Consider the following 15,889-nt stretch of genomic DNA (forward strand, 5'->3'; position numbering starts at 1 on the left):
CACTTTGCAACATAATCAACTGCTCCATGGGTACTGGCACTTTCCCTCAACCACCAAAAACCTCCAAGACAGTTCTGTTACACAAGGAAGGGGACAAGCACGAGGTCAACAACTACCAACCTATATCCCTCCTCCCAACTGTGTCTAAAATAACAGAAAAAAGTGTATGTACTTGAGTAATGTCCTTTCTTGAAAATAATTCTCTCCTAACAGCACGACAATTTGGCTTTCATAAAAATAAATCCATCAATGAGGCTCTCTTCTCATTTATTGACCAGATGATACAAGCACTTAATGAAAAACACTACTCTTCTGGACTTTGCATTGAAGGCATTTGACCTAGTGAATCACTCTCTGCTCCTACATAAACTGGGTGCTTACAGCATATGAGGAGTGTGCAATGAGTAGTTTCAGTCATATCTATCAAACAGATAGCAGCTGGTAGAAATAACAACAAATGATGGAAAAAAAGCTGTTCAGATATAAGACCAGTCACATCAGGACTCCCACAGGATTCAACCTTAGAATGCCTCTTCTTCCTTCTCTTTGTTAATGACCTCCCACAACACATTCCCTCAACAATACCATTATTATTCGCAGCTGATATGAACTTTCTCTCTTGTAACATTTCCCACAGCAGATGAGAGCTGAATTAGTTGACAGCTTTAAAAGGCTCCTATATTGGCTCTATGAAAACAGTATCTAACTTATCATGGGAAAATAGCGCATATGATATTTTGTCCATCAAGGATCCATACATCACATATAGAATCATTAGTCATAGACAAGAAAGTTATTGAACAGGTCAGTGAGACTAAATTCCTGGGGCTCTGGATAAACAACACATTAAAGTGAAATATCCACAGAGATAAACTACTGTGTAAAGTGAGTAGCCTCTCAGTATCTCCACAGGGAGCAATAACCAAGGTAAGCCATCCATTACCATGGCTAAATTTATCATTATTAAACAGTGCAAAATTCAAAATACCATCTATAAAAACACAAGGACCATCAAAGACAGTATGGGAACGAATGCCTTCCACCTTCACTTTATGTTTCTCCTTAGCTCCAGTCGTCGTTTTATTATTTCAATGGTCTTGTAAACAGTAGCATGGCCATTTCCAGTTGTGCTGGCAGTCTGGATTTGGCTGCTGCACAAGCAAATACTTTGAATGACTCATTTTAGGATTGTTTGGTGCTCCCGCACTACTGTTTACAAGGCCATTGATAATACTGAAATCACAACTGGGGCCAAGAAGAAACATAAAGTGATGGTGAAAGGTATTGTTTCCCATTCTGTCTTTGATGGTCCTTGGGTTTTTATAGGTGGTATTCTGAATTTCGCACGGCTTAATAATGGTAAATTTGGTCATGGTAATGGATGGGTTACCATGGTTATTACTCGCTGTGAAGGTATTGAGAGTACTGGTGGCCTTGAAAGTTTTAATAACTGTGACATTATTGCCTACTGCACTTTCAATGAAGTTTCAGTGAAGTTTTTATTAAGGAAACTGTTACACTTACAATGTCTCTGCACGTATAGACTTTGACATTGATACCTACATCAGAATATTTTATGATCTACAGATGGCAGTGGTTGAAACTGGTAATGGTGGATTGTAAAATTCATGTGGTCAAGACAGATCTTTATAAATAAAGTGAGTAGCCTCTTCCATGCCTTTAGAGATCTCAGTCAAAGGTGTGACTTGACTACCATTAAAACTGTGTGCTTTGCAGTAGCTAACTGAGTCATCATATATGTTATTCCTTTCTGTGGGTCAATAAACAAGCAAATATTTGTTATGCAGAAACGAATTGTCAAGATCATGATTCGGGTACTACCCTATACACCTACCAAGCCCATCTTTAAAGAATTGGGTATATTACATGTCCTGTGTATGTACACCTTAGTGACTGTTTAATTTATAAATAAGAATCTCCATTTCTTTCAAGCAAATAATGACGTGCATGATCATTGCACCTGTGGTGATGGTAACATTCATCTGACAAATCGAAGACTGAGTAAATGCCGTGACATTGTGAGGCATATATGCAGCAAACTCTATCATAAATTACCTTGCTCAATCAAAATTAATAAAAACTCTCTCAGGAATAATGTCACCAACATAAGGCTCCAGCATTGTTTTTATTCTGTTGCTGAATAGGCAGAGACTAACTAATGTCACTTGTGGCTTTAATTCTGTACAAAATGTATTAACCATGAATCTGAAGGTGGTTAGATAATAATAATTCTACACCTACATCCACATCTATACTCTGCAAACCCCTGTGAAGTGCATGGGAGAGGGTACACCCCACTGTACTGGTTATTAGGGTTCCTTCCAGTATAATTCATGTGTGGATTGTTGGAAGAATGATTATCTGATGCTTCTGTGTGTGCAGTAATTATTCTAATTTTGTCCTCATGATCCCTACATGAGCAATAAAGGGTTGTAGTATATTCCTAGACCCATTATTTAAAGACAGTTCTTGAAACTTTGTCAACAGACTTTCTCAGGATAGTTTACATCTATCTTAAAGAGTCTTACAGTTCAGTTCCTTCAGTATCTCTGTGACACTCTCCCATGGATCAAACAAACCTGTGACCCACACACTTGAGCAATATTCTAGAATCAGCTGCACATGTGATTTGTAAGCAATCTCCTATGTAGACTGATTGCACTTCCCCAGTATTCTACCAATAAACCAAAGTCTATCACCAGCTTTACCACAACTCAGCCTATGTGATCATTCCATTTCACATCCCTACAAAGTATTACACCCAGGTATTTGTATTAGTTGGCTGATTCAAGCAGTGACTCATTGGTATTATAGTCAGGATACTACTTTTTTTTCGTTTTGTGAAGTGTAAAATTTTACATTTCTAAACATTTAAAGCAAGTTACCAATCTTTGAACCACTTTGAATATTATCAAGATCTGACTGAATAGTTACGCAACTCCTTTCAGACAGTACTTCATCTGCAAAAAGTCTGAGGTTACTATTAATACTGTCTGCAAGGTCATTTATATACATCATGAACACCAAGTGTCCCAACACACCTCCCTGGGGCACATCTGCAGCTACTTCAATGTCTGATGATGGCTCTCCATCCAAGATAACATGCTGCGCTATCCCTACTGAAAAGTCCCTAATCCAGTCACAAATCTCTCTTGATTCACATAAGACTGCACTTTTGACAGTAAGCATAGGTGTGCTACTGAGCCAAATGCTTTTCAGAAATCAAGAAATACAGCATCTACCTGACTGCCTTGATCCAAAGCTTTCAGTACATCATCTGAGAACCATGCAAGTTGGGTTTCACAAGAGGGATGTTTTTGGAATCAATGCTGGTTGGCATTGAGAAGGTTATTCTGTTCAAGGCACCTCATTATATTTGAGCTGAGACTATGTTCTAAGATTCTACAACCAAGGTAGTTTTGTGAATCATTTCTACTACTCTTCTTTTAGAGAGGTGTGACCTGCACATGTTCCGAGAACTGGACAAATTTTTTTGTTCGAGAGATCTGTGATAGCTATAGTTAGAACAGGGGCTAACTCAGCCACAAATTCAATATAGAATACGATAGGGATTCCATCAGATCCTGGAGTTTTGTTCAATTTTAACGATTTCAGATACTAATACTTATTTCATACATCTTTTCAGTGGTGTAAGGATTAAGTTGGGGCAATTCTCCAGGGTTTTCCTTTGTAAAGGAACATTTGAAAACAAAGTTAAGCATTTCAGCTCTTGCTATGCTACCCTCAATTTCAGTTCCTGTCTCATTTGCTAGGGACTTTTTGGCACTAACTGTGGTGCCGCTAACAATTAAATCCAACCAGAATTTCTTTGGATTCTGTGAAAAATCATTTAACAATATGCTGCTATGATAGTCACTGAAGCCTTAATGAATTGCTGTCTTGACAGTTAAATGTGTTTCATTCAGCATCCCTCTATCTATAACCCTATGTGTTGTTTCACACCTATTACGCAGTAATCTCTGTTTCTTTGGAAATATGAACTAGGTACACATATATCCAGCGCATGGTCAACTATTCTTTCAAACTTTGGCCATAGTTTCTCTACATGCTCCTGCACTGTGCTGAAAGTTTCAGCTTCCTCATTGAACTATGCAACTACTGATTTTTTATCTAGTTTACTGAACATATATATCTTTCTGCATCTTTAGTTGGCCTTTGTACTTTGCACTTCGGTAATAATTGTTGCCACACCATGTCACGGTCACTGAACCAATTTTGATGTGGACATCCTCAAAGATTCAGGTCTATTTGTTGCCATTCTCATGTTGACTTTGTATTTTAAACCAGAGATCACTACTTAGAAACTATTGTAATATAACTGTATGTACATTCTGTCCCTCAAAGTGCATGTATATTTAGAGATCTATGTAACCAAAAGATTTATGCTAATTCAGCCATGTATTGCTATAACTTGTATCCCATATCATGAACATCATTTCATGGATAAATAAATAAATAAATAAATAAAAATATCCTGAAAATTACCTCTGTTCTTGCCTTTTAACTTTGGCCAATTGCTGTGTTTATTTAGTACTTCAAACTAGAAATATATGTAACCTACAAAGCATTACGTGCACACTAGGAGCTAACAATGTTGACTGAAAACTAACAATGATATTATTTTTGGGTTACAGAGAAATTTAGTTATATGCGAGGCAATACTGACATTACAGCTAATCTTTGGGGACAGGTTAAAGAAAAGCAAATAGCATTTGTAAGACTAAGAGAAAGCTTTTGATAAAATTGACTTGAATAAACACTGAAACTCTGAGGGTATCAGATATACCAATACAGGGGACAAGAGGATGTACAAGGCCTGTACAGAAACCAGACTGCAGTTATGAGTGTCTAAGGACATGAAGGGAAGCAGTGGCTGAGAAGTGTGCCAGGGCTGTAGCCTATCCCTGATGCTATTCAGTCTGTACATTAAGCAAGCAGTAACAGAAATAAAGGAGAAATTTGAAAAAAGAATTAAAGGGCAGGAAGAAGAAATAAAAACTTTGAGTTTTCTGGTGACTTTATAATTCTGTCAGAGACAGCAAAGGGCTTGGAAGTGCAGCTGAATGGAATGGATGGTCATAGAATGCAGGCTTTCATGGCAAGTATTTGCTTAATTGCTGAGGCTTGTTTTATGGGCATAAGGCCCTTGTCCAAGGTGTAATCCTCCAGCATTGGAAGAGGAAATGTCAGGCAAAGAATTATGCCTTGGACCATGGACTCACAACAATAAAATAATTATCAGCAATTATGGAATGGATAGTGTCTTGTAAAGAGGTTATAAGATGAGCATGAACAAAAGTAAAACAAGGGTAATGGGACATAGATAAATTAAATCGGGTGATGTTGTGGGGATTAGATTAAGAAATAAGACACTAGAAGAAGTAGGTGATGTTTGTTAAGGGCAGTGAAATAATTAATAATGGCCAAAGTATTGAGAATATGATTTGCAGACTGGCTACAGCAAGGTTTTAATGATAGATAGTTCTTTCAGCAGCTACTTTTCTGGAGTGTAGCCTTGCATGGAAGTGAAACATGGATGATAAACAATCATCATCATCATCATCATTTAAGACTGATTATGCCTTTCAGCATTCAGTCTGGAGCATAGCCCCCCTTACAAAATACCTCCATAATCCCCTATTCAGTGCTAACATTGGTGCCTCTTCTTATGTTAAACCTATTACTTCAAAATCATTCTTAACCGAATCCAGGTACCTTCTCCTTGGTCTGCCCCGACTCCTCCTACCCTCTACTGCTGAACCCATGAGTCTCTTGGGTACCCTTGCTTCTCCCATGCGTGTAACATGACCCCACCATCTAAGCCTGTTCACCCTGACTGCTACATCTATAGAGTTCATTCCCAGTTTTTCTTTGATTTCCTCATTGTGGACACCCTCCTGCCATTGTTCCCATCTACTAGTACCTGCAATCATCCTAGCTACTTTCATATCCGTAACCTCAACCTTATTGATAAGGTAACCTGAATCCACCCAGCTTTCGCTCCCATACAACAAAGTTGGTCGAAAGATTGAACGGTGCACAGATAACTTAGTCTTGGTACTGACTTCCTTCTTGCAAAAGAGAGTAGATCGTAGCTGAGCGCTCACTGCATTATCCTTGCTACACCTTGCTTCCAGTTCTTTCACTATGCTGCCATCCTGTGAGAATATGCATCCTAAGTACTTGAAACCGTCCACTTGGTCTAACTTTGTTCCTCCTATTTGGCACTCAATCCATTTATATTTCTTTCCCACTGACATTACTTTCGTTTTGGAGATGCTAATCTTCATACCATAGTCCTTACATTTCTGATCTAGCTCTGAAATATTACTCTGAAAACTTTCAATCGAATCTGCCATCACAACTAAGTCATCCGCATATGCAAGACTGCTTATTTTGTGTTCACATATCTTAATCTCACCCAGCCAGTCTATTGTTTTCAACATATGATCCATAAATAATATGAACAACAGCGGAGACAGGTTGCAGCCTTGTCTTACCCCTGAAACTACTCTGAACCATGAACTCAGTTTACTGTCAACTCTAACTGCTGCCTGACTATCCATGCAAAGACCTTTAATTGCTTGCAAAAGTTTGCCTCCTATTCCATAATCTCGTAGAACAGACAATAACTTCCTCCTAGGAACCCGGTCATATGCCTTTCCTAGATCTATAAAGCATAGATACAATTCCCTGTTCCACTCGTAACACTTCTCCATTATTTGCCGTAAGCTAAAGATCTGGTCCTGACAACCTCTAAGAGGCCTAAACCCACACTGATATTCATCCAATTGCTCCTCAACTAATACTCGCACTTTCCTTTCAACAATACCTGAGAAGATTTTACCCACAACGCTGATTAAAGAGATACCTCTATAGTTGTTACAATCTTTTCTGTTTCCATGTTCAAAGATTGGTGTGATTACTGCTTTTGTCCAGTCTGATGATAAACAATCAAGACAGAAACTTTTGAAATGTGGTACTATAGCAGAATGCTGAAGATTAGATGGGAGGAGGTACTGATGAGGAGGTACTGAACTGAGCTGGTGAGAAAGGAAATTAGTGGTACAACTAGGCTCAAAGAAGGCACTGGTGATGGAGACATTCTGAAGCATCAAGAAACTGTCAATATGGTACTGGAGGGACTGTGTGAGTAGATATTCTTGGTGGAGGGAGACCAGTGGATGAATACATTAAGCAGCTTCAAATGACTGTAGATTGTGGCTGTTAGTTGGAGATGAAGAGGCTTGCACAGGATACTAGAGTGCAGTGCTGCATCACACCAGTCATAGACTGAAGACCACCATGACAAGAACAAGTAAAATGACAAATAAGGATTTTGAACTGTACATTTGTACCCATAAAGGCCAGTTTACAATACACTTCTAATTGTCACACAGCTTTACAGTGAAATGTGCTTCTTGCCATGGAGAATTTTAGATTTGCAATATAGTCATTTGCTAGTATATACAGGGCACTAATGAATGTCCTTATTTCATTCTGAATCTTAAACAGTGCGAATGAGCAAATGCCTGTGCTGATACAATTTTTTTTAGTTATTTAGCAGCTTGAGACATACATTATGCATCAGGCCCAAGTACACATTTGCTTTGACAAGTTAACAAGTACACTTTTAGGTACACATTTCAATTATAATTGTGCTTTATGAGTATCAGTATTTTTTAAAACATCATCACACATATTTTAAAATTCATGACACAGTCAGTATAAAACATTTGAAATATTACATATGTATATCAATTTCAAATTCTTGAAAATTTCTTGGGTATTCAGCCAGGTAGCGACGTCCAAAAGGCACGATATTTCGGCAAGCTTCAGGCATTCTTACTGTCTGATTAATCTCTGATGGATGCCGACTTTATATAATCTCCACCCGTCTCCCGCAGCCTCCGTCTGGGTGCTTCCAAGTGGTCCGCAGCTGGTGTGGGGGAAGGGCGGCGCTGGGTGATGGGGGAAGTGTAGTGCTCCTGTGACATATCATGGGCCTCTGTCCTTCCGCGGCTACGGCCACTTGCAGAAATCTGCCGTCATGGTGACAATGCTTCTTCTTCTTCTTCTTCTTCTTCAGGTGTCCTGACAGGATTGGATTTCTATGTAGACTGTCATTGTGTTTTAATCATACTCAAAGCTGGAAGCCAGGCTTTGCTTAACTAGAAACTGCTGTCTTTATTTATTAGTTCGTCGTGCAGCCAGATCTCCACTGCCTCTTTGAGGAGATAATCGCAGAAGGTGTTTGATTGTGGTAACACCTTTGTGCCATCACAGTTCATGTCATGTCCATGTGAGATGCATTGCTCTGCCACGGCGGACTTAGTCGGCTGTGCATTGTCTGTGTGGTGTTTATGTTCACTACATCTCTCCAGTACTGAGTCGGCAGCCTACAAGCCCTCTTGCCTTTTTTGATATGGAGACAATACATTCGTAATCTGGCCACACGGACGACAACGCCTCCAAGACTTTCTGTAGCATACAAACTCGCTGCACCAGAATATCAAGTTCATGATGGAGATAGAAGAAAACAACCAGCTTCCATTTCTGGATGTACTTCTCAAGCAAAGACCAGATGGCACACTAGGACACAGTGTCTACCATAAAAGTACATATACAGATTTGTACCTGCATGCCTCCAGCTGTCATGCTCCTTCACAGAGAGAGGGTGTTCTGAGCACACTGTTGCACAGAGCATGCAAAATATTGGACTGTGACAGCCTAGCAGCTGAATTGCAGCACTTACAGGTCATGTTCCGCATGAACGGTTACAACAACTGGCAGATAAAATGCGCCTTAAGACCGAAGAAGCTGAGACCGTAGCCTTCCGAGGACGAAGACAAACCAGTTGTGACAGAAATCACACCATATGTTGGGAATAAATCAGCAAAGATTGGCAGAATACTCAGAAAACATAATGTCAAGTGCATGTTTTGCCCTCCATCCAAAACGAAATCATTATTAGGATCAGTCAAGGATGATTTAGAACTCCGGAAACTGGGAGTTTACAGCATCCCTTGCCAGTGCGGGAAAATGTATATTGGCCAGACCATCTGGACGGTACAGGAGAGATGTAGTGAACATAAATGCCACACAGACAATGCACAGCTGTCCAAGTCCGCCATGGCAGAGCACTGCATCTCACATGGACATGACATGAACTATGATGGCACAAAGGTGTTACAGCAATTGAACACCTTCTGGGATTGTCTCCTTAAAGAGGCAGTGGAGATCTGTCTGCATGATGAACTAATAAATAAAGACAGCAGTTTCCAGTTAAGCAAAGCCTGGGATCCAACTCTGAGAATGATTAAAATACGACGACAGTCTACATGGAAATCTGCTCCTGTCAGGACACCTGAAGAAGAAGAAGAAGAAGAAGAAGAAGAAGAAGAAGAAGAAGAGAAGAAGCATTGTCACCACGATGGTAGAGTTCTGCAAGTGGCTGTAGCCACGGAAGGACTGCAGCCCATGATCTATTGCGGGGCACTGCGCTTCCCCCTCCACCCAGCGCCGCCCTTCCCCCACCACCGGCCGCAGACCGCTCGGAAGCGCCCAGATGGAGGCTACGGGAGACAGGTGGAGATTATATAAAGTTGGCATCCATCAGAGATCAATCAGACATCAAGAACGCCTGAATATGGCAAGAAGTCAGCTTGCCGAAATATCGCATCTTTTGGACGACGCTACCTGACTGAATACCAGAGAAATTTTCAAGATCTCTGTACGCCGGGAAAATCTCAGATCACACAATTTCCAATTCATTGCATGTGAGATATAGCCATTGAGTGAAGAGGAAGAGTTTTAACATCAGTTTGATGCAATACTACACTGTTCCAAATATAAGCCATTTTCTGAATTTTGAGAAAAATTTATGATACATTATCCATTTAAAAAAAACTGTTCACTCCTAATCACAGTTTTTTGTTGTAATGTAGGTAAAATACACAGAAATACCAACCTTTGAATCACAGTGTTCATTGCTGTCACTCGTAACTTCACTACTAGTATTTGCTTCATCACTGTCATTCTCCTCGAGAAATTTTTATGCATCAGAATAACATAAGTGGGTAGTTTTATTCCATCTGCAGTAACCTCTAATGTCCCAGCAAAATTATTTGTTTTTGGTTACCAGCTGCTGTTAATGAGGTACTTTTCATCCTTTTATAGTGCAATGTCACTAGAATGTTTCAAAAGACAGCTGTCTCATTGGTGTTACCTTTCTAGCATATAGCTGCATTTGGCTTAAACGCTTCTGGAAGTTGAAGAATTTCTCAATGATGTCTTATGGCCATCTCTGTCCAACTGAAGCACTTCATTTGTTAGAGAATCCACTTCTGTGCACAAACCTGCAGCACGAACCAATACTCCCATGGAAATATGTTTGTGACATGTTTAAGGTCTTCATAATTTCCAAGCTCTTTAAATGGGAGATAGCCATCCCACCTTTCCTTTCAACTGTTACAAAGGAAAGAACTGCAGATTCAAGCTCAGCATACTTCTCAGCTGTTGGCCCCGTGTAGGATTTCCTTGATGAAACAGCAGTTTGCAGCTTGTTCTCTAGTGTGATTCTATTCTACACATGAGATTCACCAAAAACAAACTTTTGCAGCTTCTCTATTACATTTACATATATACCCTGCTAACCACTGCAAGGGTACAAGGCACAGAGTGCTTTACACTAAACCACTCATTTGGGTTTCTTCCCATTCCATTCACATTGACTTCAGCTGGTTCTTGAAACTTTGTTAAGTTTGCCTGCTTTAGTATCTATCTTCAAGCATCTGCCACTTCAGGTTTTCCATTATCTCAATAAGTTCCATCTATGGGTCAAACAAATGTGACAATGTGAGCTGCACTTCTTTCTATACATTCAGTATCTGCTGATAGTCTGTGCTTGGATTGGGTGTCATACACTTAAGTAATAGTCTACGGTGGGTTGCACTAATGTTTTGTTAGCAATCTCCTTTTTAATGTGGCCACATGCTTTACCTATGACTGAACCTATTTGATCATTATATGTAATATCCATACAAATTGTTAAACCTACATATTTGTATGAATTGAGTGATTTCAACTGGGACTCAGTCATATCGTAGTCATGGAACAATACTTTTATGCATTTTGGGGAGTGCAGAGTTTTACATTTTTGAATGTTTAAAACAAGTGGTCAGTATTCACACCACCCTGAAATTTTATCAAGATCTGACAGAATATTTGTGCAGTCTTTTTCAGGCAATATGTCATTACTAAGAACTGCATCATCTGCAAAATGTTTGAGGTTACTAATAATATTGTCTGCCAGTTAAACTAACATAACGATATGCAGAGACATGAATATTAACACAGGTGCTGACAGTAAAATTAGTAATAACTTCCTGGAGCAGTGGCAAATCAATCCTGGTATGAAGTGTAAAAAAATGGCTCTAAGCACTATGGGACCTAACAATGTGGTCACCAGTCCCCTAGACTTAGAACTACTTAAACCTAACTACGTAACCTAAGGACATTACACACATCCATGCCCAAGGCAGGATTCGGACCTGTGACCATAGCAGCGCAGTTCCTGACTGAAGTGCCTATAACCGCTTGGCCACAGCGGCCTATGAAGTGTACGTAGAAAACAATGTAGATTGTAATTTTGTAGGAAAGTCAGGTAAAATGTAAGTACTTTAGGAGCTAATGACACCATTCAGCAAAAAGCACACACACACACACACACACACACACACACACACACACACACACACACACACACACACATTAACCCTAAGCTTACATGATGCTGGCTGGATTCAGCAGGAGGACTAGATCGGAGTTGGGGTTGTGTCGTGTTGGGTGTGTAGAGTAAGAGAGAGGCAGGAGGCGAGGAGAGGGATTTGGGTTGGCAGGCTACTGGTTTGGAAGAAGGCAATTGGTTTGCTGGCTAAGTATGTGATATGTGGAGGTGGCAGGTGCATGAGTTATACATGTGATGGGGCTGGTGGGAAGCGATGCTTGCTGGAGATGACTTACGGACATGAAGTGGGAGGAGGTGGTGGGACACAACAAAGGGAAACAGTTGGATGGTGGGTGTAGGGATAGAGGGCTACCAGAGATTGATGCTAGGATGATAACGAGAGTGAAGGATGTCTTGCATGAATAACTCCCATCTGCATAGTTCGGAGAAGCTGGTGTTGGAGGGAAGGATACAGATGGCCCAGGTGGCGAAGTAATCATTAAAACTGAGCATTTTATACTCAGCTGCATGTTGTGCCACCAGGTGGTCAACTTTGTTCTTGCAACAGATAGATAGTGGCCATTCATCCTGGTGGGCAACTGGTAGGTAGTTGTACCAACATAAAAAGCTGTGCAAAGTTTGTAGCAGAGTTAGCATATGACATGGCAGCTTTCACAGGTGTCCTGGCCTCTGGCTGGATAAGCCTATGACAGCAATGAAGTAGGAAGGGCTGGGTGGGTGGTTTGTGCATGTCTTGCACAGAGATGTGATCCGTGTGCAAAGGGTTGGTTGGGAGAGAGCCATAAGGATGGACTATGATGATGTGTAAGTTGGCTAGGCAATGGAACACCACTTTCTTAAATGTGGGTAGGATCTCAGGTAGGGTATCCTTCATTTTAGGACATGGTAATAGATAATCAAAACCCCAACGAAGGATATAGTTCAGCTGTTCCAGTTCCTGAGTGATACTGGGTGATGAGTCCATCTCTGACGCTGAGTGGTCACCGTGATTGACTGCTATGCTGGAAGTCTGGGTTTGGTACCCAGCTGGGTTGGAGATTTTATTCGCTCTGGGACTGGGTGTTGGGTTGTTCTCATCATCATTTCATCGTCATCGACACAGCACTAGGTGGCAGAACAATCCTGGTTGGGGTCTCCCGGCCAATAATGCCACATGATTTTTTTTCTTCTCTTTTTTATTGGGTGGTGAGAGAGACGTTTGTTTGTAACTGATTCTTGGAGATGGTGTTAGGATTGTGGGTGCAAGAGGATTTGGTACAGGAAATCTGTTTGTAATGTAGGTTTTGGGCTAGTGTCTTTCTGTAAAGGCCTTTGTGTGACCTGCAGCATACTGAGCAAGAGAGTTCGCAATACTGCGGATACGTCATCCACAGTTGGCCACGCTGTAGGGGAGGAAATTTTTGGTGGTGAGATGGCAGCTGTCTTTGTTCTGGCAACCCCTCCTGTTGGCTGTTCGTTGTGTGTTTATATTCGTGATTTTACTGTGTGCAACAAAAAATAAGAAGGAAATGCCTGTCAAAAGTGATGTGTTTTCAATCAAACGATAGTAAATGTCCAATTAGTGTGGGAAGTCTACTAACAAAGTTCCGAGAACCGACTTTAAATGACTCCAGGAATATACTCTAACCACCTGTCGCTACAATAGAGGAATACGGCGTCTAAATCGAACCATGTTAGTGTTGACACAGACAGTTGCTTCGACGTCATCAGCTGCTTATTCAACCTGAAAGCAAGGATGTAGGGCTGCTGCTTCAGAAAGTGTGGCTTCGTTTGCACGAGGAGAACGACAAAAAATAAATAAAGCGGTTTTGTTTCATATTTCGAAAGAGATTGTGCCATTTTGTACTGTGGAGAAAGAAGGTTTCATCAATCTGATAAAAGTTTTAGTGAAATAATGTATAATTAAATTTAGGTTGCCTTAATTTGTTATTAATTCATAAACATAAGTTTTTGGCACTTATATCGAAATTTTTTCAATTGTAGTCACTATCGATTTTTAGTTGCGTAATATTCGATTATGCAGAATATCGATATTTATCTATCCATGTCCCATCGCTACTGCGAAGTGCCACCGGGAACTTCCAATTGTAAATGTGTTCTTCAGGCAACTGTAAGCAGCGGATATTCATGAGACTTGGCTGCATTATAACAATTTACTAATTTGCTACCAGTTTCGGCCACTGACCATCATCTGGCACGAAAAATTGGCTACTGTTTAATTAGTGATAGTACCGTTCCAAGCTTTCCTTACAGTACAGAGCAGGTGTGTAAGGAAATGTTCGATTACAGATAGTGTCACAACTTCTGTGCCCATAAATATTCGGAGTCTGAATATTGAAGAGTACGGGGTGCTGCTCAGAGTGACACTTGTTTGTTGCCAACATAGCTCCATAATTACCAACCTTTTAACGGATAGCGGGCGATGTTTGATCAGTCACATCTATGGTCGCAAGATCTTTGGAGTGTTTTGGTTTGTCGTGTGCGGTATGTTGTAATGCGTATTTTCCTTGTGTATCATCGTTTAGAAAAGTAATGCATAAAGGTATTCGAAGCATCATGGTTGCTGCTTAGTGAAGTACATTTAATTTCTCGTTTCATCTGTTGGGAGGAGAAGTTTAGTTACTATGGCTGGTGATGAAGATGAAGAGATACCGATCCAGAAGGGACCGATTGACAACGCATGGGCTATGAAGATACCATCGTTTAAGAAAGAAGACAACCCTCACCGATTGCTGGAAGAAAGTTCATTTGCTACGTTATTTCCGAAATACAGAGAACATTACTTAAGGGAATGTTGGCCACTTGTGCAGAAATCGTTGGACGAATATGGTATCAAGGCTGAACTTGACCTTATTGAGGGTAGTATGACAGTAAGAACAACTCGACATACTTGGGATCCATATATAATAATTAAAGCTAGAGATATGATAAAGTTGCTATCCCGCAGTGTACCATATGAGCAAGCAGTCCGTGTGCTTCAAGATGACATAGGTTCTGATATAATAAAAATTGGATCATTAGTAAGAAACAGAGAGAAATTCGTTAAAAGGCGGCAGAGGCTAATAGGTCCCGATGGGTGCACTTTGAAAGCTATTGAGCTACTAACTAACTGTTACGTTTTAGTTCAAGGGCAAACAGTTGCAGCCCTTGGACCTTATAAAGGACTTCAACAAGTTCGCAGGATTGCCGAAGATACAATGCGAAACATTCACCCAGTTTATAACATTAAAGCGCTCATGATAAAGCGTGAACTCGCAAAGGATCCCAAACTTAGAAATGAGAACTGGGAAAGGTTTCTTCCAAAATTCCATAGCAAGAATTTAAGCCACAGAAAGAAGCCAAAAATAAAGAAGACTAAGAAGGAATACACACCATTCCCACCTCCGCAACCGGAGAGTAAAGTGGACAAATTATTAGCATCAGGAGAATACTTTCTAAAAGAAGAACAACGTCGTGCCAAGAAACGCAAGGAAAAAGACGATAAGCAAGCAGAAGCTGCTAAACGACGTGAAGAAAAACGACAGAAAGTGTTTATTCCTCCTGCTGAACCTGAAAGGAAGGATGTGAAACCTCATACAAGTACTGATGTGGACATTAATGCTCTTAAAAAGAAAGTTAAGGAAGCACAGAAGAAAAACAAAAGTAAGCCACAGTTTGATATAAGACAGTAGTGCAGTGCACCTTAAAAGCTCCAGTCAGTCAGTTCATTGTTCTGCTGTGACACCGAGTGACTTTTGTTATAAATTTATGAAGAACTATGTCATGGCAGATTTCACGCCATAATTTATGCCATTTGTAGCGGTGTGTGACAAATGTACAAATTTTGTTCTGTTTGAAATGATTTTCTGATAAAGTGAAAAGGAAAATTTGCAATAAATCTAGATTTATGTTGGTAGCATACTGTTTGTTCTAGATGAAACATTTACACATTTCTGTAAGTTTGTGTCACATTTGAACATAGAATTTTGCCGTCACACCTGAAAGCAACAGTGCGGTACTCATTTCTCTTAGAAAAGGCTTAGGAGTGGTGTAGATTACAGATTTTTATTTGCTGGAGTACATAATGTGAGTTAATGAAGTGCTATACCATTATGGAGG

General features: G+C 40.2%; 1 protein-coding gene across 1 annotated transcript; it reads left to right on the forward strand.

The window, feature by feature from the left end:
* The first annotated feature begins 14,222 nt into the window (after positions 1-14,222).
* On the forward strand, positions 14,223-15,686 carry LOC126416544 (KRR1 small subunit processome component homolog). The gene has a single exon (XM_050084288.1). The coding sequence runs from the start codon at positions 14,416-14,418 to the stop codon at positions 15,460-15,462; it is 1,047 nt and encodes a 348-aa protein (XP_049940245.1). The 5' UTR covers positions 14,223-14,415; the 3' UTR covers positions 15,463-15,686.
* The last annotated feature ends 203 nt before the right edge of the window (positions 15,687-15,889 follow it).

Source organism: Schistocerca serialis, chromosome 8, assembly GCF_023864345.2.
Source record: "Schistocerca serialis cubense isolate TAMUIC-IGC-003099 chromosome 8, iqSchSeri2.2, whole genome shotgun sequence".
Classification (NCBI taxonomy): Eukaryota; Metazoa; Arthropoda; class Insecta; order Orthoptera; family Acrididae; genus Schistocerca; species Schistocerca serialis.

Excerpts from the sequence above, each read along its gene's own strand:
- LOC126416544 (XM_050084288.1), top strand. The coding sequence starts at position 14,416 with ATGGCTGGTGATGAAGATGAAGAGATACCGATCCAGAAGGGACCGATT.